Source organism: Eleutherodactylus coqui, chromosome 8 (genome assembly GCF_035609145.1).
Source record: "Eleutherodactylus coqui strain aEleCoq1 chromosome 8, aEleCoq1.hap1, whole genome shotgun sequence".
Taxonomy (NCBI): Eukaryota; Metazoa; Chordata; class Amphibia; order Anura; family Eleutherodactylidae; genus Eleutherodactylus; species Eleutherodactylus coqui.
This window is the reverse complement of record NC_089844.1, coordinates 93,329,165-93,351,441: the sequence shown is the minus strand read 5'-3', so window position 1 is coordinate 93,351,441 and position 22,277 is coordinate 93,329,165. Positions and strand designations below refer to the sequence as shown.

Below are 22,277 nucleotides of genomic sequence, written 5' to 3'. Positions count from 1 at the left end.
CGGCGGTCACATGATCGCCGGCCGGAATCTATGCATTACATAGCGCTAATTGAGCGCTATGTAATGTGTAAAGGAGTGGGCAGAAAGGGTTAAAAACCCTTTCTGCCTTCTCCTCGGGGGTCCTCGATGACGACCAGTGCAGGAATGCATCTGCACCCGATGTGTCTGACGATCGGGTGCAGATCCACTCCTGCACTGCAGTGTCGGGCCTGCCCCGAGATCGGAGCTGTGGAGGGAAATTATGATGTCGGGGCAGGCCCGACATTGGACTGGAAAAGGTTAATATAAATGTTTAAGAAACTTCAAGTACTTAATTTAACTCTGGATTTTGTTTTTGCTCTCTTATGTATACTGGGGGCAATCTATGAATACCAGCATTTTAGGCATATGCCAGTCTTCATATGATCTCCAACGAAAAACAGGGGCACCTAATGTTTGAAGAAGCCTCTACATACAATAGATGCACCATGAGCCATTCATGCGATAAAACAAAAATAAACTTCAGCCATGAGCTGGAATGGAATTCTGGTATAACTTACACAAATTTCTGACATTACACTCACATGTCAAGGAACGGAGTGGCCATAACCCGTCCCCCGCCCCACCGACAAGTTTCACCCACTTTTTTCGATACTTGCACCAAAATTTGCTATTTGCTTACAACAGTTTTGGCATGATAATCCCTCCATGCTTTTTTTCTACTATTATGATGACTTCATTTAGAGGATCAGCAAATATTTATTTCCTTGTCTTTCCCAAAAGTGGAAGGCAACAAAGGGTAGAAATGGGATAAAACTGATGTAAATATCCTTACAAAATGTAGAAGCTAGAAGAAGAACATACATTGTAACGGTAGCATCCTCTTCAGGGAGCTCAAGTCCATCATCTTCTAAGTCACTAACTTTAACTTGCTTTACAGCTTCCAGCAGTAGTGACTCACTAGATAGTTCGGCATGTTGGACACCTGCAGAAAAGAGACAATTTAATGCAGAATTATTCATTGCCATTGTCCTTCTGCTCTTGAACTCACAATTCTTGAAAACACAAAGAACATAGGAATTAGTAGATGGCTAGATAACTGTTACCAAATCCGTGGCGCCCAGACTGTTAGAAGCTACATGTGCACCAATATCAAATAATGATAATTGATGTCAAATAACCAGTAAAACAGACTTCGCAGTCTTATAAAGAGGTCACTGAAATTTGGACTCATGGTCGGAACTAGATCTTTAGCAGGTGCCAGTAGACTGAGCGCTGTATCAGTGTTGCTTGGCTTTTGAGATAGGATCATATAATGGTCATTTAGTACTACAGTCACTACTGCATTATCAAACACCACCTATCATAAAGTGACGTTAACCCCTTAAGGACCATTTATTATTTTTGGTTTTATTTGTTGCTTTTTCAAACTCCTCTATTAATTTTTTGCAATAAACAAATATTCGCTGATTTCTAAAATATACTAATATACTTCACAACTGCATTACATGCACATGGCTGTGAAAGCATTCTACACAGGCATTCTACTAAGACCTGCCTAATATACAAACATCTATAGCAGCTATGGAGACCTTCAACAAGGCCCCAGGTTGCAGTGACAAACAGACTGAAGATTGCACTCGTCTCGTGGGGGAGAGGGGTTAGGGAGACACAGAGAACCCCCTCCCTCTGGCAGGTCATTTAAAATGCTGCTGTCAATATGAACAGTAGAATCTAATAGCCGCACAGTGCATGGTGCGGGCTTGGCTTCCGAGCCAGCTCCTTAAGGAACCCTGTGCACATCCAATGTATATGTACGTCAAGATTGCATTTAGGGGATCCATTTACACATCCTTTCAGCCTTTGTCCTCTGCCGAAAACAGCATCCAGATGTACACCTGGACAGAACAATAGTCTTCCAATGCTCAAGCACAGACCGATAAGGGCCTCTAGTTGAGCAGAATTTCGTTAGGTTTCGGAATTTGTTTCAGAGGGAATAGCATCTTAAATTTAGTGTGTGTACCAGTGATGTCAAATGTATCAATCATTATGCAATAATCGCACTCCCCCTTCAGTGAGGTGCACATATGGTGCCTAAATGTTCTGCTGTGCCATCCATTTGTGCAAATAAGAGTGAGTCCTGAGATTTCATTGTTTCATAAATGTATCAATCAGGACAAAAAATCTTTTCATATATAACTCAAACATACAGTGGCTGTGCAAATTCTCTTCTGTAGGTGGGTACATAATAAAAGAAGGCATCTAATAAACCTCTGTACTTTCACAAGACACCACATTCTGTACTGGTTATGTTTTCTAATGAAACACTATGGAGAGATCACCATCTAAAAAGCAACTTACCCAAGTTATCACGCAAATTGCTTGCTTCTAAATGGGGGTCAAAATTGTTATTCTGCACCAGTTTGAGCCTCATACGCGAGTAGTTCTCAACATTGGAGAGCTTCCAGTATTCCCAGTTCTCCTTCCTTAGAGGAAATTACAACAATACAGATTATTAAAAAGAAACACCATACAGAGGAGTCATTAGATGAAAGAGCATTGAAGTAAAACGTACCTGTCAGACCAAGGTCCACGCTCACAGGTAAGGTATCTTTGTGCTGCTTTCCATTGTCTTAAAGTGGCAGTATGTTGGCTGTTGATTTGCTTCAGCATACTATTGTAACGCAAATTCTCCTGACGCGCTTTTCTATTAAATGGCTCCAAAAAGAATTCCTACATAGCGACAGAAACGAATCAGGTTTGAAACTCCATGTAAGAACATTCAGTGGTTTTTAGAAATAACCACGGAAAAAAACAATGTTTCTAACAGAATAGAAGAGTCCAGCCTGTAACATTCAGGGTAGGGATATAAGGAAATACCTGAAATTTCAGCTTGCTTTCACCTCGTTCGCGTTCCCGCTTGTGCATATTCACCATGTGTGCTTCATGGCAGTCCTTCCAGTACAAAGCCATCTGCTCATGACTTTTACTAAATGTGTCCGCTTCATACTGCTTCATGTAAGGGATAATCTGTTAACAGTAGAGGAATACATTTACAGAACACTTTATTTTGCACATTTCTTATTAACAAGCCATTACTTAGGAAAGTATCCTTGCTGAATATAATTGAGGTTTGGCCACTTTCTCACCCTATATACAAAAGTTCACTTGAGATCAAAAGCTATAAAATACAAACAGAAGTTATCTTAGCTATGCATCACTCCTGCATGGTCTACCTGTGGTTACCTAGCAGGTTCTGACTACAAACAGTCTACACTGTAGTCAGGTTCAGTAAGTGTCCTAGTACAGACGCTCTCAGATATCTCTTAGCAATGACAAACAGCAATGACAAACTATCTGGACAACATCAAGGAGAAAGCAAGGACTAAGGCCCAATGTTCACAGGCAAAATGGAATTAGTAAATCCGTGTGGGTGTCCCGCATCCGTGACCCGTGCCCATAGGGAATCATTGGACACCCGCAGGTAATTAAATACCTGCAGATGTCATATTTCTCTGGCGCGCGGATCGCACGTGCGAGAAAGCACCCGCAGCATGCTCTATTTTGTGTGGGGCTCCTGCAGCTTCCACTGAAGCCTATGGAAGCCGTCCAGTCCCGCGACACACCCACAGCTGTATTTGTGCTGTGCCGCGGGAAAGCGGGATTGAAGAAAAAAAAAAAAGATGATGTGCATAGAGCATGCGCGCGGCACACTGCCAGCGTGTCGAGGACATACGCCGGGCCAAAGAAAGAAGATCTGGCCGTGACGGAGGGGAGCTCCGCAGTGTTCGGAGAGGTAAGTAGAATAGATTTTCTGGCCTCATGCCTGTAGGAAAGGAAGGACCTGCTGCGAGATTCTGCATGAAGAATCAGTGCGGGCCCGAATTTACCCGTGGACATGAGGCCTAAAGATGGTATTAGACAGAATGATTATCGTTCAAAAGAGCGATAGTCCAATTATTGGAAGACAAACCAGAATTGCTTGCTTCTCACTTGTCATTCATTTTAGACAGGAATAAAAATAATCGTTCACTCGCTCATTTCTCGTTCAATTTAAACACTGATCGTTCAGTGTTTTACATAGCAGATGCGAAACAATCAACGATACAGAATGATTCTTGTTGAATGGTTCAACAACGAATCTGCTTATCTAAACAGGCTGCACGAGAGCAAATGAGCAAGCGGTGATGCCATTCGCTCGTTCAAACAAGAACCCTAAGGAGACACTAAGGCTGGGTTCACACAGGGTAGAATTGCTATGTAATTTCTGTGCGGAAAGTCCGCATGGCAATTCCGCCCACGGCTCCTTATCCCGGGACTAGCCAGCAAAGTGGACGAGATTTTGCAAAAATCTCGTCCACACGCTGTGGCCAAGCGGCACATAAACTGACATGTGACGCGGAATTATATTCCACAGCATATCAATTTTATTGTCGTCTTCGCAGCTTAAGCTGAACACATGCAGACTGGCTATCATCTAATGATGGCAGATGTCTGGAGAAAGAAGAATCAAAATGTCTAAATTCTTTGTTCTTAAAGGAGAATAAAGTAATGTATCTAGTAAGTATCACAATGCAGTTTGCTGGGACTGGTCTCACATTTACAATTTTGTGAGAAACCAGCCTGAAAAGGTAAAGTTTGACAAAACTGATAACGAAATGTTATCCGAATGTAATCCGAAATGTTTTTTTGCGCTTAAACATTCACTCAATGCTTCAGACACAAGCTTGTATTCTTAGAAGGAGCAGCATCTCCTAAAATCACGGTGACTGAAGATGCAGGATTACTGGGTCCTAAACTGCAAATAAAAACAGAAAGAAAACTTACAAATTTGTCTATAAAGATCCTCCATTCTTCAGACCCACAATATTCCTGGAAGTCTTCAAACAAGGAAGGGCCGCCGTTCGTTATTGGAAGTGATGGTAAATGGAGGTTCATGAAGAGCAGCTCATATATTTTAGAGACCAGAGTCCTTACGATGGGAACAAGGAAGGAGTAGGTTTCAGACTTCTCCTGAATGGACTTGCTGAGGATCCCTTCCAGTTTTCCCAGTAGAAAACAAGCCTCTTCCTGCTTTTCAATCACTTTTGTTTGCAACAAAGTGTTCAGTTTTGCAGTAGCCATGGCACATACCTAATGAAGAATGGACAGTTCTCACAGCAATAGGCATTGTTTGCAAGATAACCATGCATTAGCGGCAAGTTTTCTGAAGTTAGCGCTAAATGTCTGGCATAATTTATGGTTCAAAAGTATTTTATTGATGAATTTGCACGATACAGAAAGGAATGAGTTACTTTCATTATATGTAACAATTGAGCGATACAATTCCTTATTAGGCTCAACCTATATTATTCTCCTGTTTTATTAAGTGTAAACAGTATTAACAACACAAATATGTCTGTGTTCGCGGCCAGACCTTAACTCTATAACCTGACAGTAGGAGGTGAAAGGAGGGGAGGGGGGGAAAAAGAAATCACCCGATAGCCCGAATGGCTATGGAGCTGCAACACCCAATGCCAACCATGGTTGGCATAATTTAGAGGTGGCTAAAATGAATTAGCTTTTATCTACCATAAAAATCAGCTGTGTGAATAGTTTATTAAAGCGACCCTCCAGTCCTGGACAAACAAAGATGGCTGAACTACTTCTCTGACTACCTGATACACACTGAGTGCATCATTAGATTAAGACACTTCATATAGTGTCATAGACTACCGATGCTTACTAGTGCACAATGTGCATCAGATAGTCAGAGAAGCTGTGCCGCCATCTAGTTTGTACTGTGTAATTACAGTTTACTATCTATTTTTCTGATTAAGGGACTACATCACAATTGGTATTAGGCATGTACTATTGATGCATGGCCACTAGATGGCTCTTGCGCTCTATTTCCTTGCATACAAATGTAACCTTGATTAGTACTTAAAAGCTATGGGCACTTTGGGTTTTTTTTCCACTTAAATGTATGTATTTTGGGCTGACAATCATTTTTGCAACAGGATTTAAATTTAGATTTTGCATTGTTTGCCTTCGGAATCCTCTACATAATACTACACAGTATGCACTCATCAGTGTGCTGGACTGACAACTTAGGGTCCTTTAACATGGGATGATTATCTCTGCAGTGCTGTCAGTCATTTAGTGAACAGAGGCGGATTGGGCCACCCACCTCCATTCACAGTAAACAGGCAGTCGTAGACAGATGAAGGACTGCCTGTTTACATGGGCTGATCGTCATTTGATTTTTATGCTTACATAAACTGAATGCTGAATGATAAGTGAATGGATTCACTAGCTGCGTTTACACTGAATGATTATCGTTCAGTTTCACAAGATCCAGCAATAAAGCGAGTCATTCTGTGTAAAAGGGCCCGTGGCTTTAAGTTCCCTAAACCTTCTTAACAGCTAATTTATGACTATAATGTTTATTTTGTAAAGTTAATAAATTAGCTGATAGAAAGTGCAAGAGAGGAGAGATGGGAGCTGAACACTAGGCAGACAGTCCAGCACACAGACGGATTTCCTAGACTGCAGTGTCCATATACAGTGGTATGTAGAAGCTGCAGAATACAAACAGTGCAAAATTTTCCATGAAACTAATCTCCACTTTTTAAACATCATGTCTACATTTTTCTGATGAGATAGCTGTAGGAACCTAATTACAGAGGAATATGAAGAATAGAGGAATTTCTTTACATGTGTTTTTAAGTCAAGTAGAACACTTTTTGCTTCATTGTTCTTAATGATTGGGTTTAATAGCCGACAACTTAGTAAAACATTCAACAAACCTGCAGATTGTCCTGTCCGATGAAGCCAAGCAGTAGACGGAACTCTACTTGAGAAAGGGTCTCAGATTCTAGACCAGCTGGGTACCAGACTGACAGGCTGTCCATGAGAGTAACTATCTCCTCCAGCAGCTGCAGGATAGAGATATCATTCTTATATTACTACAGATATTATATGGGCATGTGGATCATTGTACTGTACTGGATACAGAGTTAGGCCGCCTGCACACGGGTGTATTTGCATTGCGGAGTCTGCGGCGGGCGTCTGCCTCCAGACTCCACAGCAAATACAGCCCATAGTGTTTAATGGCAAAACGCTATTTCATCTCCACGGGTGGAAATCAATTCAGATTTTCCCCTCACAGGGAATAAATCGCGGCATGCGGGTTACGCACAGCCAGCTTCTACTGAAGTCAATGAAAGCCATCTGTCCTGCGGCACTTCCGCAGTGAGCACTGTGGAAGTATCACGGGATACGTGACACCCTCCCAGCGCGGGCCGCTACAGCGCATGTGCAATGGAGTGCCGGCCGGCACATCTGCGGGGCGTGCAGAAGCCGCTGGACAGGTAAGCTGGGGTCACCATTCACGAACTTGGTTGAACTTCGCTGCGGGAATCCCGCATGTGGGGTCAGACCTGCCCGTGTGCAGGAGGCTTAAGTGCAACTTGTTTAACCCTGTAATGCGTGGATTTTAGGACAGTAACTCTCTTGCAAAATCGGATATTAATTTATGTTGTGCTGGGGCTTAGTATAGAGCAGGCTTGGAAGCAAAGCTTGTTCCATATGTGGCATGTGCCGACGGTAAAATACAACTGACATAATGGCTGGGTTTGGACATAACACTGATTCCGGCCATTTAACCATTTAGATACTGTTATACTGAAATGGCAGGGCAGAAGGAAGGGGCTGTGGCAGGGTTTTATAAACGAATGTTAAAAGCACAATACAAAGCAATACAAAAGCTAATTAATTACAAGCTCAAGTCACCTTGTAGGACCCCCAAAACATAAGTTTAAATAAAAGTATATAAAAAAATGTAATGTTCAAAAATACCCCAATCTATTAAATTACTACATTTATCTGATCTGGTGAACGTAGTCAGAAAAAAATACACAATCCCAAACCCGCACTTTTTTGGTCCCCTTGTCACCAAGAAAAAAACTGAATAAAAAGCAATAAAAAAAAGTTGCATGTACCCCAAAACGGTACTAATAGAAACTACAATTCGCCCACAAAAAAAACAAGCCCTGACACGGCCCACTGAGGGAAACCGTTTTGGATTTTTTTTAAAGTAGTACAATATAAAAATAAAATTTGATATCACAATAACTGTACTATAAAACATGGCTAACATGCCACTATTACAGCACCATGAATTCTGTAAAAATCAAATCTCACTAAAAATGGCGTAAGAGTTTTTTTTTCCCCCACTTCAACCCACTTAAATATTTTTTAAAAAAATGTCAGTCCAGTATATGGTGCATTAAATGGCAACATCAAAAGATGAAACTCATTACATAAAAGGCAATCACTCATATGATTTGTCATATGGATCTGTTGATAGGAGAGAAAAAAAGGCTATGGCTTTTGGAAGGCAGGGATGAAAAAAACTAAGACTCTTTGGTCTTATCAGGCTTAAGGGAGGTTTCTGAAATTTTATAACAACTTCAAAATCTGTAGGTTTCGGAGTCTCTTCTTTCCTATGACGACATCTATAATGACATGACATCAGTTTGGTTGACACAACATCATTTAAGACATACAGAGAGTAGTGGTGACCACGCAGAATTAGAATAGACAAGAATCAGTAATGTATTTTTTTTCTACCACATCCATCCTGTAAAAAAACATTTTTGTAATTGTGAAGCCTTTCCTAAATATAGAAATACTTAACCTTTTCTGTCCACAACGAAGTGTTGACCCGACCTTCAGCTTGCAGAAAATCTTGTACAATGTGCAATAGTCTGTTGGCATTTTCAGCATTGACCTGGGTCTTGGGATCTCGATTTTCTGTTACAGCCCATTCTGGCATTTTCTCCAACAAGCTGTGTACAGAAGATTATATGGCGAAGTCATGAAATGTATTAATAAGAATATATGAAGAAAACAAGAAGAGATGTTAAAAGCTGGCACGTGTGGAAAAATTACTTACTTCAGTTTAATTACATCGGATGGTCGTAGCAATTCATTCGACACCTCAAGGCTGGATAGTGCGGAGAATACTTGTCCTCTTTCAACCCAAGTAGCATTGTCAGACTTGTCCAGGCCTTTCCACATAAGACAGAGCAGAATGTCTGCAAGCAGTTGCACAAGCTCCTCTTCACAGTCCTGAAGGACATACATGGTTTTAGAGACAGTATTCAACACACACAGTGGGCACAGTTTATACATATGGTGAATCGTTTTTAAACAGGAAGTCCTGTAGCAGATAGATCTGTCCTAAGGACATAGAAGTGACAAATGTCTCAGTCGTTGACAGATCTGGTAGTATACAGCCACTTTATTAACCTATTATGCCCTGTTTACTTGGAGCCAATTGACTAAACACGAGGGTAATGTAGACTTAGGAAGTAAAATGTAGATTTATAACTTTATGTCAAATAGGCCATATAATTGAAAATGTCAAAAATTAGATGGCAGTGGAAAGATGCCTTACCTCTTTGCTGTCCAAATTCACACTTAGGGAGAGATCATCTCTAAAAAGTATATTATTTGAGCAGGCAGATTCTTTTTCAAGACGATCCAAGTTAAAAGACTTGGAAGACTCTACAGGTGAAGGTGTACTGGATATGCTTCCCGGAGTTTGGTTTCCACCATCACCTAACTCAAAATGAGCCAGTTCTAACGTTAGATGTGAATGATCGCTAGGCCATACTTCTGGGTCCTCTACTTGGAGTTGAGCTTCACTAACAGATGGGCAATCTTCAATTATGCTTGCAGACTGGATACTAGAATTTAAAGACCTGGTTTCCTCAGAACACCAGCTGCTGCTTGTACCATTTGTGGCGTTGGATTTATCCAGAAAGGCCTTCCCAAAATGATTCCTTTGTGACTCTTCAGTTCTGGAATTTTTATCCTCCTCTTTATTAATGTCCTGGCAAATTGCTTTACTGCTATTCTTAAATTCGGAGTTTTCCTTCATAAAAAAGCGCACAAAAGTATCCTGCCAGCCAACTTGCTGAGCGATTTGTGAAGCTGCATCTGGCTGGAACTGGAGGATTTGAAGAACCTGGGAAATAGTTAGAAAGTAACATTATTTGTACAATATCTGAAATAGATCACTGTGAATTTAAATGGAAAATTAAATAATTAATACAGGCATTAAAGGATGTAGAAAATTCAGGCTCTTCTGGAAGGAACAATAATGAAGTTAAGGTAAAAAGTTCCCTACCAGATGCATTATGGGTGGTTTCACACGTATCGAAAATGCTGAGGAACATCAGCAGTGGATTATGATGTGGAAAATCTCCAATATTTACATTAGAAGAGGATTTCAAAAGTCTCCATCGCATGGGGAGGAAAACTTTTGCAATGAATATGCAACATGTTCGAAGAAAGTGGGGATCCCAAATCCGCAGCGTGCCTATTTATACTACAGATTTCAACCCTTGAAATACAAGGGTTAATATTCACAGGAGAACCGCATCAAAACTCCCATTTTAGTGTGGATCTGGCTACTGCAGTTTTCAAGCACATTTGCTGCGGGTTTTCCGGTGTGGAAACACCGCAGCAATTATGCTGTGAAGCTGACCTAAGGGTGCCAAGTCCACGCTGAGGTTGATCTGCTCTAACCGCATGCAGATAACCACCGATTTACTTAAAAAGTACCTGGAATTATTGGGCAGCACCTATACTTGCTATCAATTCCAGGTGTCACTCGGCATTTAGCAGCGATCGCTACGTGGTTAGAGCAGATCAGCTGTAGCATGCACGGCAAACTTAAAAGGGTTGTCCAGGACTTTTACCATAGATCTTGATCGCTGTGGTCCGCCACTCAGAATTCCCATTGATCAACTGATCACAGAGTCTACTATCAGTGCAGACCACACTTTTGTATGGCAGTGGCCCGGTTTAGTACTGCAGGCACAGCTCTCATTGAACCGGACCACTGAAATGTTTATAGTGCTATCTGCTTTAACAGAACAATGCTATGTACAGGATTACAGACTTTACATGTGAACAACTGTGTCCTCATTCACTCACAGCAAATATCTGGGCAATAGTGAGGATTTGAAACACATTCTGGCAGATTTACCATTGCAAATGTGGCAGTTCTGTGGCGCAAACTGTGCCAGAAAACTGCTTACATTGTTTGCACCACATTTATGTATTTTTGGACACTTTCAGACAGTATTTAATGCCTAGTCCCACAAAGAGGTGTGGCTTTGTGAAATAGGGGCATGGCCTAAAAGCAACACCTGTGTTTAAAATTGAACCAAATTTTGGAGCAATTTTTGTTGCAAACTAAATCAGGTAGTGGGTAATAGAAAATTAGACTAGACAGTCTAAAGATATGCTAGATTTATCATTCAGCAGTCATTGTGGTACATCTAATACATTTAAAAACTGTCTAGTCTAAGGCCTCATGCACACGGGTGGATTTGATTTGTGGAACCCGCGTGGGGGCACCCATGTGGGAGATTCACAAATCAAGCCGCCCATAGGGAGACATGGGCGGCCGCAGAGGAGTCAAAAGCATGCAGATATGATTTTTTTCCCCCGGTGTGTGGATCGCACATGCGGGAAGACATCGCAGCATGCTCTATTTTCCTGCAAATCCACAGGGACGGCTTTCTTTGAAGTCAATGGGAGCCGTCCAGTCCGCAGCACACCTCAGGCTGTCACTGCGGACGTGCCGCGGATCCACGGGAAAGCAGGAGATTTTTTTTAAAAAGGCACAGCACATGTGCCGAGCACGTCGGCCGGCGTGCCCAGACTTATCCGCTGTGCTAAAGAAAGAAGATCTGGCCGAGACGGAGGAAACCCGCACTGGATCTGGAGAGGTAAGAACCTGTCTTTTTATGCCTATTTCTGCAGGCATGGGTGGATTCTGCTGCGGGATTCAGCAGTGGAATCCGTGCGTGCCCGTGTGCATGAGGCCTTAAAGTATGCACTGTGTGGCTGTTACAGTATTAGTAAATCTGCCTTATTATATTAAACATCATAATGAACGTTTTGTATCACCGTCTAAGTATTAGTTACATAAAACTGGAAAATCTCTTTATAATCTACTATTCATGTTCCCAGAAAGGTCATGTCTTGGAAAAACAAATATAGACATTACTCACCTTCCTGCAGATGGCAACGCGTACCGCTAGATCTGACTTGTAAGACATGTGTACAATGGCTAGCAGGTCTCTGTAGTTTATAACTGGATCTAGATTTTGGCAAGACAAGCGTTGTTGATAAAAAAAACAAAAACAAAAATAAAAACACGGCACAATTTCTCAAGAGAGGAATATAAAAAGGAATTAAAAGTGTCATTTCTTATTATTGTACATTACTGCATACAATATATGTGGATTGTGTGTTATTACTGAGAGGACAGAGATGCCAGAAAACACCGATTACGAAGTGTTAAAAACATAGCTACGGAATAAAATTAAAGGGAACCCGTCATCACTTTTTACTGAAGTAAAGCCTGCACAGTGCCACAATTACAACCTACATGTGTTTCCCAAACCTATTTTGCCATGTCTCTTTATAAAAGCATACCGGAGGAATCACCGTTTAAAAGTTTCCTGCGGTGCATGTAAATTATGCTGAGAGGTCCAGTGGGCGGGCCGGACCATCTCTGCTCACCTCTCTCTTCCCCTATGAAGCAGATGACACCCACATCCTCCACAGAGCGCTGCAATAGCTCACGCTTACACTGCAACTACGGTAAGCTGATCAATGCAAGCACCGATGTACATGATAGAGCTGCCCAAAAAAAGAAAGGTTATCTGTGCATGCGGAAGTCAGCTAAATCGTAGCGCAAAGTGCAAGATTTTGCTGTGCTCTGTATGTCATGCACATCAAAGGGGAAGAAAGAGGTGGACTTTTGGGCAAAAGCTAAGAGACATTGCAAAATAAGTTTGGGAAACACATGTAGGACACAATTATAGCGCTGTGCTTGGCTTACTTGGGTAAAAAGTGATGGCAGGTTCCCTTTAAAGTGCTGTCAAACACCACACAAATATCTGAAAGCAAAATGAAACAAGCTTACCTGCCCTGAGTACTTGATTGAGAAGTCCTTTAATGAGTAACGTACTGACAGGAGCGTTTACCAGTAAACCCAGTCCGGAGTATCCCACTTCTCTTAGTCGAATTCGCAGTTTGCTTTTTTCATATACTTTATTACAATTCAGCATCTTTTCTAATATCTGTCAAAAATGATTAAATATATTTTAGTTTGTATTTTCAACACACAAGGAATCATCACTTACTGAAAGGATGAAGAAGTATAGTAGATCCCAAATCCCCACATCCTCGTTAGCTCTCCTGATCAATTTTACAAAATATTCGTATTCTCTATAATGAAGCAATTAGGGATCATCTTTTCTTAGAACTCTGCATTCACCTGTCCGGATCCACCACGAGAGTTTTGGCCGGCGAGCATGCACAGTGCAATGGAAGCAGTCTGTGCGTTTGACCGCACAAATTAGAACATCGCAGTTCACTTCCGCTTGTGGGCAGGGGAGAATCATTTTACACAGCATGTCTATGGACGGACATTGCTGCGGAAACCGCGACTTGTGTTTGACCGCGAGTTCCGCAGTGATATTCCGTCCGTGGGCTTTCGACCTAAGATGCATTTTCTATGCTACAAACATAATTCAGATATTACTAGAGAATTTAGTGAATTACCAGAACTATGCAAACACTGAATGCAGGCGTAAAATAGACCTGGATATGAATAATGTCTATTACATAACATCTCATCTAAGCCAGTAGGCAGAGAGAACCGAGAACTGATATGAATTATCCCTGTGGTTGAATGATAGTCTACTTTGATAAGGCTATGACCCTACCTTGAACACCAGTTCCTTCAGTCGCTCAGAATACCTCTGATTCAGCAGCAATGCATAAAGAATATCAGCACTGCCAGGCTCAAATAGAAGTAGAAACAGCTGATCTTGAGTGGGTGTGGTATTTAGAAGGTTTTGTACAATTTCCAATATTCCATATAGCTGAAAGAAAAGATAAAACGATGAAACAAATGCAATCGTTTCACAGACCATAAAAGAAAAAGATTAAGCACCTGTTCTTCATCACTAGTGGCTGCGATGTAACCAATAACACTCTGAATCTCTTCTTGTGTGCCACCTTTGCTGAGAAAGTATTTGATGAGTCCAAATAGAGACATTCTTATTGTAGTCAAGTCCTCAGACGACAAAAAGTTCTCCTTACTAGAAGTTCAAAACGAGAAATCAAAGAATTTTAAACTACACTTATATTTTGGGTGGAAAGGCAGCAAAAAAACAAAACAAAAAAAGGCAGAAATTGCATTGTTCAAAAAACATGAATATTTTTTACATCACATCACAACTATTTGGTATTTTGTAACCTATTTATCAAAATATTTTGCGTTTCCTATATAAGAGGTTGACTTTACTCACTGCCCCGCCAAATACATATCGTAGTAACATAGTCTGTAAGGCTGAAAAAAAAAAACGTCCATCCAATTCAGCCTATTACTCCCCAATATTAAAATAATAATTTTTATTAGATCCTTTTTAAAAAAACAGATATGGGCTATACAGACTCACAAAAACATAAAGACAAGGGGATATAAAGAACCCCTTTCACACAACGATTCTTATAGTCAAGAGGCACTGATCAACAAGATCCTGGAATTATCCAGTATCCTTGACAGGATCGTGTTTATGGTCAATACCTATGGTATCAGAAGTGAATAGACTCAAGCACTTTATACTGGAATCCCTTTAAAAATATAGTATGAGGGATAGAGATTTCGACTGTCAATGCAAATTTCGGTGCTTAGTCAAAATTCTCTTGACATATATTATATATGGTCAGATAGATATGATCAGCAGAAGTATCGATAGATCAAAAGCAATTTTAGACCCATAGATGGTCTGGGACATACAGATGGGTCTATCGATACGAGCTCAAATTCTGGCTCTTATTACGGCTCCATATAAGTGTGATCAATAGAAGTAACGATAGATCTAAGCGATTATAAACCCAGCAATGGTCTGGGGCACGCGAATAGATCTACCGGTGTGAGCTCAAATTTCTGGTTCGATTAAGCCTTAATCGAACCAGAAATTTGAGCTCACACCGGTAGATCTATTCGCGTGCCCCAGACCATTGCTGGGTTTATAATCGCTTAGATCTATCGTTACTTCTATTGATCACACTTATATGGAGCCGTAATAAGAGCCAGAATTTGAGCTCGTATCGATAGACCCATCTGTATGTCCCAGACCATCTATGGGTCTAAAATTGCTTTTGATCTATCGATACTTCTGCTGATCATATCTATCTGACCATATATAATATATGTCAAGAGAATTTTGACTAAGCACCGAAATTTGCATTGACAGTCGAAATCTCTATCCCTCATACTATATTTTTAAAGGGATTCCAGTATAAAGTGCTTGAGTCTATTCACTTCTGATACCATAGGTATTGACCATAAACACGATCCTGTCAAGGATACTGGATAATTCCAGGATCTTGTTGATCAGTGCCTCTTGACTATAAGAATCGTTGTGTGAAAGGGGTTCTTTATATCCCCTTGTCTTTATGTTTTTGTGAGTCTGTATAGCCCATATCTGTTTTTTAAAAAGGATCTAATAAAAATTATTATTTTAGTCTATAACTGTGAAGGGCCAAACTTAAATACTATAGACCTACCTGCTTCTGTGAAATTACTCCCCAATATTGAATCAAGAGGAAGGAAAATGGGGCAGAAACAAATTTTCTTCATTTAAAGGGAAAAAAATCTTTCCTGACTCCAATGAGAATAATCCCTGGATTACCGACCCTTCTGAAGTTATTAATGATTATAACATATAATACTGCAATCGCTAAAGAAAGTCATCCCGGCCCCTCTTGAACCCTTTTATCAAATTTGCCATCACCACATCAAGCAGACATTTCCATAGTCTCACTGCTCTTACAGTAAAGAACCCCCTTCCATGTGGGTGCAGAAACCTTCTTTCCTCTAGACGTAAAGGGCACCCCTGGTTACAGTTACAGTCCTGGGTATAAATAAACCATGGGAGAGATCTCTGCATGGACCTCCGATATATTTATACATAGTTATTAGGTCACCCCTCAGCTGTCTTGTTTCTAAATTAAATCCCATACCTGTAATATATTCGGATTGTATCCAACAAAAACTGAACACCATACTTTTTACGGAAGAGTTTTCTACTGTCCTTGATGATGGTTGACAGGTATTGTATGTGTCCTATAGATAAAGGAGAGAAAAAAAAAGAAATCGTCAATGTGCCTCATGTCTGTAACCGAATCGACAGAATAACTGTGCCTTGGCCATAATAATAAGGCAGCTTTTTCAGAGCAGTTTAAAACCCATTAAATACAGTGCATCCACTTTTCGTTATGCTTTATTTAGTCTTATTCTAAAAATGATAACATTATTTTTTATCAATCTACACAAAAGGTCCGTCCATATCACAATCGGATGGAACTTGTGCGTGAACCTCGCCAGTGTGAATGCACCCTTACTTCTTCTATGCATCTATAGAAATTATCACCTATTCGAAAGGGGAAATCACCGCGATTCCAGATGCGGAAATCAAACAGCAGAAATTGGTACATCTGTTGCAAGAGAGCAGTGTTCTTCTCCACAGATACCTGCTCTATCAGTAGCTGGACAGCCATCAGAACATTGACATCCATGAAATGGCCTGGTACCTGAGTGTAAAACACATTATATGTAACTAACCAAAGGTCAAGAAGCAATCTAGAAAACGTCACATGTTTATATTATATGGCATAGGTTTAGAAAGGCTGAAAGCTCATTGACAACTGTGTGTCAACATGTGACGGAGGGCGCACCACAAAATCTAACTTTTATTTTGTAATACGGTTTTACTTTCCTTCCACTGAAATGAATGTAATTGCATTGATAACTTTCATGTTGCATGTGGGCGGTTATATGGCTGTCCTTACCATATTGCAGGAATGCTTTCTACCATTGTACAAATCCAAAAAGGAACAAAAAGACATAGGAGAACAACTATGGGAGCAGCATACACAATAACATGTGATGGTAGAGGATAACCAGAAAGATGTTGTATACTTGTTAGCAGTGGGGCAACCGGGTGCCTCAGGCAATTAAAAATGGCTCTCCTTAGTCTTCGAGAGGTGAACGATTGATTACTTTGGGCAACAATTACATTTTTTTGCCTGCAACGGTATTTCTACATAAAACCCAAAATGAAACAGCAGCCAAGACAAGTATGTACAACTGTATGCGCAGCAGTATGTTCCACTCTTACTCGAGCTGGACAAAGACCACAGTAGAGGGTGAAACATCGCAGCGTGTTTTGCCAGTGGATTGTCAAATGAAGAAGTTTGTTTTGCATTCAGGAAGCCCTTGAGAAGCTTCCTACTTGTGCTGCTCCTTGCATCCATCTATTACAATACTAGTCTAGCCAGCACAATGTAAAAGACAGTGATTACAGATAAAGGTTGTTCTCTTTGGGTAATAGAGGGCAAACACTGCAGCTCTCTCTATTAGTGAGAGCAGAAAGCCAGCGCTAAGAGGTTCCTGCTGTGCGGCAGGACTTGGCATGTCTGTGCATCCACACACTTTAATTTCAGTGGAAGTCATTTGAAGTTTCATTTTTCCTGCAGGAAATGATAAATCACAAAGTGATTCCTCAGTAATTACAGTCAACAGCAGAACGCCCTTTAATCAGCTCATTTACCAGGTAGCCTGCTGGCAGGACCGGTCTTCCAAAGTAAACAACTCCTATATGGATGTCACAAAAATCACCTCTGTAAGCATCCTATCCATATTTTTTTTGAACCATGAACTACTAACCAGTCTTAAAGGCCACTTCAGTGAATTTTTTTTTTCAGTTAATACATAACTTTCCCCCAGTATATACACTATAAGTCTGCTAGTATTACCTTGGTTAGTTATTCCTTTCTATGTGAAACTGATGGCCTCATTCTCCTCTGGTGGTCATGTGATCTCAATTCTGACCAGCTCAGATCTACTTGGGTTAATGTATTCTCAAATTAGTCAGTTTCTCAGCTTAACTCCTGTATGATATTACATGGCATGTACCACAGGCTCTTTATGGGTCAAAATGTGATATAATCAATGTCAATTCCCATAAACATTTGGTTGATGGGCTACGCTCTTACAAGTAAAATGTTTTCTAAAGAGCTCTCTGTAGTTTATTATTTCATTAATCGTCATATTGGTAGGAGTTCTAGTGAGTTACATGAAGTGAGTAGGTAATGTCTAATCCTAACAATCTTATAACATTTTCATACTATTCGATCTACAGGGCACAACCCGAGGGGGGAAATCCAACTGGAGACGTTGGGGTAGGAGGGGGTAAACGTAAACATAGACAGAAGAATTAGATGTACGAGGAAAGGTAGGAAAGTGGGTGGGGACAGAGAAGAAGGTGGTAGAAGAGAAAAGAAGGTTGTGGGCCACCCCCCCAAAATACCAGTCAGTCAGTTAACCCCTCACCAGCTAATGATTAGGCAAGATCCCGTTCGCCAACCACTGTTCAAACCCAGTGGATGTGCGAAACGTCAACCAGGCCTCCCAGGTGGAGTGGCAAGACGAATTTGTATCGTCATCTCTGGCCCTTAGCTCTTCCATACGGCCAATGTCATCTATAGCTGTTACCCAGTTTAGTCATGTACGGGGTCCTGCGCTCTCCAGAACCTCGGGATCGATATCCAAACATGCTCTTTAGAGGGGGACACAAACACTCCCATCATAGTTGCTGCTTATGATTGTTCATGTCGCAAAGTTCTAATAGGTTAGATTACAGGTCTCTCCTCCTGACTGCATACTTTTGGTCTGTAGTTTATTAAGGCGAGTACAGTATGTAATGGCAGTGTTTTTCCTGCAGCAGTGATGGTGCAGTCTCTAGGTGTTCATGCAATGCTGTGCTGATGCATCAAGAGATTGATAGCACAGAATAGTGAAATTAGATATCTCAGCATCAAGATGGAGCCTGAAAAGCATCAGATAGGAGGCTGCACTGCCCAGAAGTAACTGCAATATACATAGGAGACTTCAGAGTGGGACAGGCAATCAGGGGAAGAGGCAGGGTTGGAGAATTGTGTTTTAAGTGGCCCTTTAAGGGCCAATAGCTTTAGACCACCTAGAGGTAGAGGGGCTCTCCACCCTGGTTGTCAGCACCCAGAATTTGCAGCAGCAGTAGTCAAACCTTGTCACTCCTTATCTTGGGATGCAGAATTAATTACGGTGTACTAAAATATATTTCAACAAACATATATGAAATCAGAGAAGCTTCAGATGAACACATTGAGTTTGGAAATTTATATTTCAATGTAGAGCTTGGTTGGGGACTAATACTACTTAAATTATTTGGGGATACAGAAAATTTGGTTAAACTGGATGTGTCAGCTTAATGACCCATAGAATAAAGTAAACTTTGATACTCAAAAGGTATTGTAGCCTTATCAATCAGGTATATATGATGCATCGGAGAAAAATACACATGAAACACACAACATGGTGTTTCAAGCACCTCTTCTTCTGAAGCACATTTATTAAGTACATCTTATATAGTAAACTTAGTACTGCAGGAGCTGATCACGAGCTCACCGTGCCCTGTCAGCATTCGATCAAAATAGAATAAGCATTTCATAGCAAAACACAGTAAGGTTATGGTGTTTGCCCATTAATAAGCATTTCATAGAGAATTTTTATCATCAGTGATGTAACAAAATAATTTAGAAAATGAAGCCTTGAAAGTACATCATCTTCATAAGTTAGTAATAATGCCAGTACATTTGGAGGCGTGATGACAAAGACAAGGACATTTGTCTAGTTAAAAAAAAAACAAAAAAAACAATTCATTATAAGCTGTACATTTTTTTCACCACTGCTGACCGTCACTTTGTGAACTGTAAAAACTGGCCGAAGGAATGATGTACTTAACACATTATTCTAGGTTACTTTAAAAGTACTACCTAGTGAAAACCATAAAAATAAATCACAACACTACAGCGAAATGCTATTTAATGTTTTTTAAAGGCTAAAATTAGTTATGTCGCTAAGGAGTTAAAATGCACTTAAGGCAACAAGAGTTATGCACCAATTATATTTGACATAAACGCAAAAGATGCAATAAAAAAAAATTCTGGAAGAGTTATTTCAATTTTAATATGAGAGTTGGAGGATTAAGCTGGCTATAAAGAGTCATTCAAACCTGGCTGACCATAAAGTCATTCAAAGTCATTAATCTTGGCTGACCATCTAATCTATTGGGTGGAAGGGTGCCCTCCTGGCTCTTCCCGACTGCAGATGTCGGGGCAAGAAGGATCGGGGCAGAGGTGTCTGCCAGCAGCTTATTCCTCTCTTTCCATGGAGAACACAAGCATTCTTGGCCGTGCCAAGTACGCACGTGTATGGGGTAGTCAGAAGGAATACCTAGCACGTATGGCCAGCTTTAGATAATAATGAACAAAGTCACACATTTGTTTTGGGTCTCCACCTGGGATAGACTAGTAGATCTCAATTATATGAGTCTTTTAAATATGCAACAGTGTTACCTTTTGTAGCAGAGCCCCCAATGTTGTAACTCCATGTGAATGCATTAGATTTTCCTGATTGATTGGATGTCTCTGAATAAAATGTTTAATCAGCAAAACAAAAGTAGCTATAATATTCCTTTCCAGACGGGCTTCTGCAATGTAAACAAAAGAGATATAGCATTTTTATTTTAACTGAGACGCAAAAAGACAATCCAAACTAACACAATCAATACTACCCAAACTATAAATGAAGCTTGTTAGGGCTGGTTCACATCAGCATTAGATCTTTCCGTTTCTCTGTTCCGGTTTTGGAGCAGAAAATGTAATTAAATACTTGTTGTTTTCCCTATTGATTTCATTCCACTATATTTCTGCTTTTTTAACAGAATGCTATTTTTCCAATTAAAAAACAGAAATACAATGCAAGCCAACTGAAAGTTTCTGTGTATATATCTATAAACGCATTGAAATCACTAGAGAACAGAAAAAAGAAAACATTAAGGCAGCTCTGCGCTAGACCTTTGTCACAGTGTATCATTATTGTGAATTTTTGGTGCTGCTTAGGTTTCTTTCAGTTTTGCAAATTTAAAGGGGTTGTCTTGCGCCGAAACGTTTTTTTTTTTTTTTCCATAGGCCCCCCGTTCGGCGCAGGACAACCCCAATGGATGTGTTAAAAAAAAACAAAAAACATATTACTTACCCGAATCCCCGCTCTGCAACGTCTTCCTTCTTCCTACTTCTTCCTTCACCAAGATGGCCGCCGGGATCTTCACCCACGATGCACCGCGGGTCCTTTCCCATGGTGCACCGTGGGCTCTGTGCGGTCCATTGCCGATTCCAGCCTCCTGATTGGCTGGAATCGGCACACGTGACAGGGCGGAGCTACGATGACCAGCTCTCCGGCACGAGCGGCCCCATTCACCAGGAAGAAGACCGCACAGCGCAAGCGCGTCTAAAAATGCCAGAAGAAAGCGAAATTAGACGGATCCATGGCGACGAGGACGCTAGCAACGGAGCAGGTAAGTGAATAACTTCTGTATGGCTCATATTTAATGCACGATGTATATTACAAAGTGCATTAATATGGCCATACAGAAGTGTATAACCCCACTTGCTTTCGTGAGACAACCCCTTTAAGTCACTGCACAATTACAAAAGGGTATATTCACTGCATTTCCTCTGAGGGCCGTATGACAGTGTCGTGGGATGGTGGAGAAGATCAGGAGGACAGAGCAGAGAAAGCTACTATTACTGAGGGCTGTAATTCATGTCGAGTGAATCAACTGCTCTTTTCAGCAGTGAGGGGGAACGGACCAGCAGATACTTGGTGAGAGGATGAAAGAGCTGTGTAGTATTCAGTGGGCGTGGTTTTGCTTTACAACCTCTGAAAGCTTGTTATGAGCTTGTGCTGATAAGTGCTAGGAACACCCATCAGCCATAAATTTGAATGTAGCAAGCCTGCAAGCCAAGTATGAGGTTTTCTAAATGCATGAGAAGGAAAACTCAATGCAAGAAAGAAAACAAATAACTGCATGATTTTTCTTCTGCAGGAACTTAATAAGATATGTGTGTTGACTTTTTTCACGTACACAGGTTTTCATAGCCTTTAAACTTGCTATAAATTAGAGATTTTCTATGTTTGAAAAGGCCGACAGAGGATTTTCTGCTGATCATTGGTGCCGTTTTGTGACACAGATGCCACCCAATGACATCTATGGGAAGTTGATCTACTGTGTTGGATTTTTTTCTGGTTCAAATAAATTTTATTGTACATA

The 22,277-nt window shown here is 40.7% G+C and overlaps 1 protein-coding gene across 2 annotated transcripts in view; it reads right to left on the bottom strand.

Moving 5' to 3' along the window:
- NBEAL1 (neurobeachin like 1) overlaps positions 1–22,277 on the bottom strand; it is a 144,283-nt gene that overhangs the window by 46,163 nt on the left and 75,843 nt on the right. For both annotated transcript variants that reach the window (XM_066576048.1, XM_066576049.1), the window contains 16 exons: positions 20,521–20,654; positions 16,497–16,656; positions 16,087–16,189; positions 14,009–14,156; positions 13,779–13,937; positions 12,974–13,130; positions 12,054–12,142; positions 9,422–9,994; positions 8,918–9,093; positions 8,660–8,810; positions 6,768–6,896; positions 4,807–5,112; positions 2,860–3,009; positions 2,555–2,712; positions 2,341–2,465; positions 844–964 (listed from right to left, as the gene is read on the bottom strand). In XM_066576048.1, the coding sequence (XP_066432145.1) occupies positions 844–964; positions 2,341–2,465; positions 2,555–2,712; positions 2,860–3,009; positions 4,807–5,112; positions 6,768–6,896; positions 8,660–8,810; positions 8,918–9,093; positions 9,422–9,994; positions 12,054–12,142; positions 12,974–13,130; positions 13,779–13,937; positions 14,009–14,156; positions 16,087–16,189; positions 16,497–16,656; positions 20,521–20,654 (2,839 nt within the window). The remainder of the gene's footprint in view (positions 1–843; positions 965–2,340; positions 2,466–2,554; positions 2,713–2,859; positions 3,010–4,806; positions 5,113–6,767; positions 6,897–8,659; positions 8,811–8,917; positions 9,094–9,421; positions 9,995–12,053; positions 12,143–12,973; positions 13,131–13,778; positions 13,938–14,008; positions 14,157–16,086; positions 16,190–16,496; positions 16,657–20,520; positions 20,655–22,277) is intronic.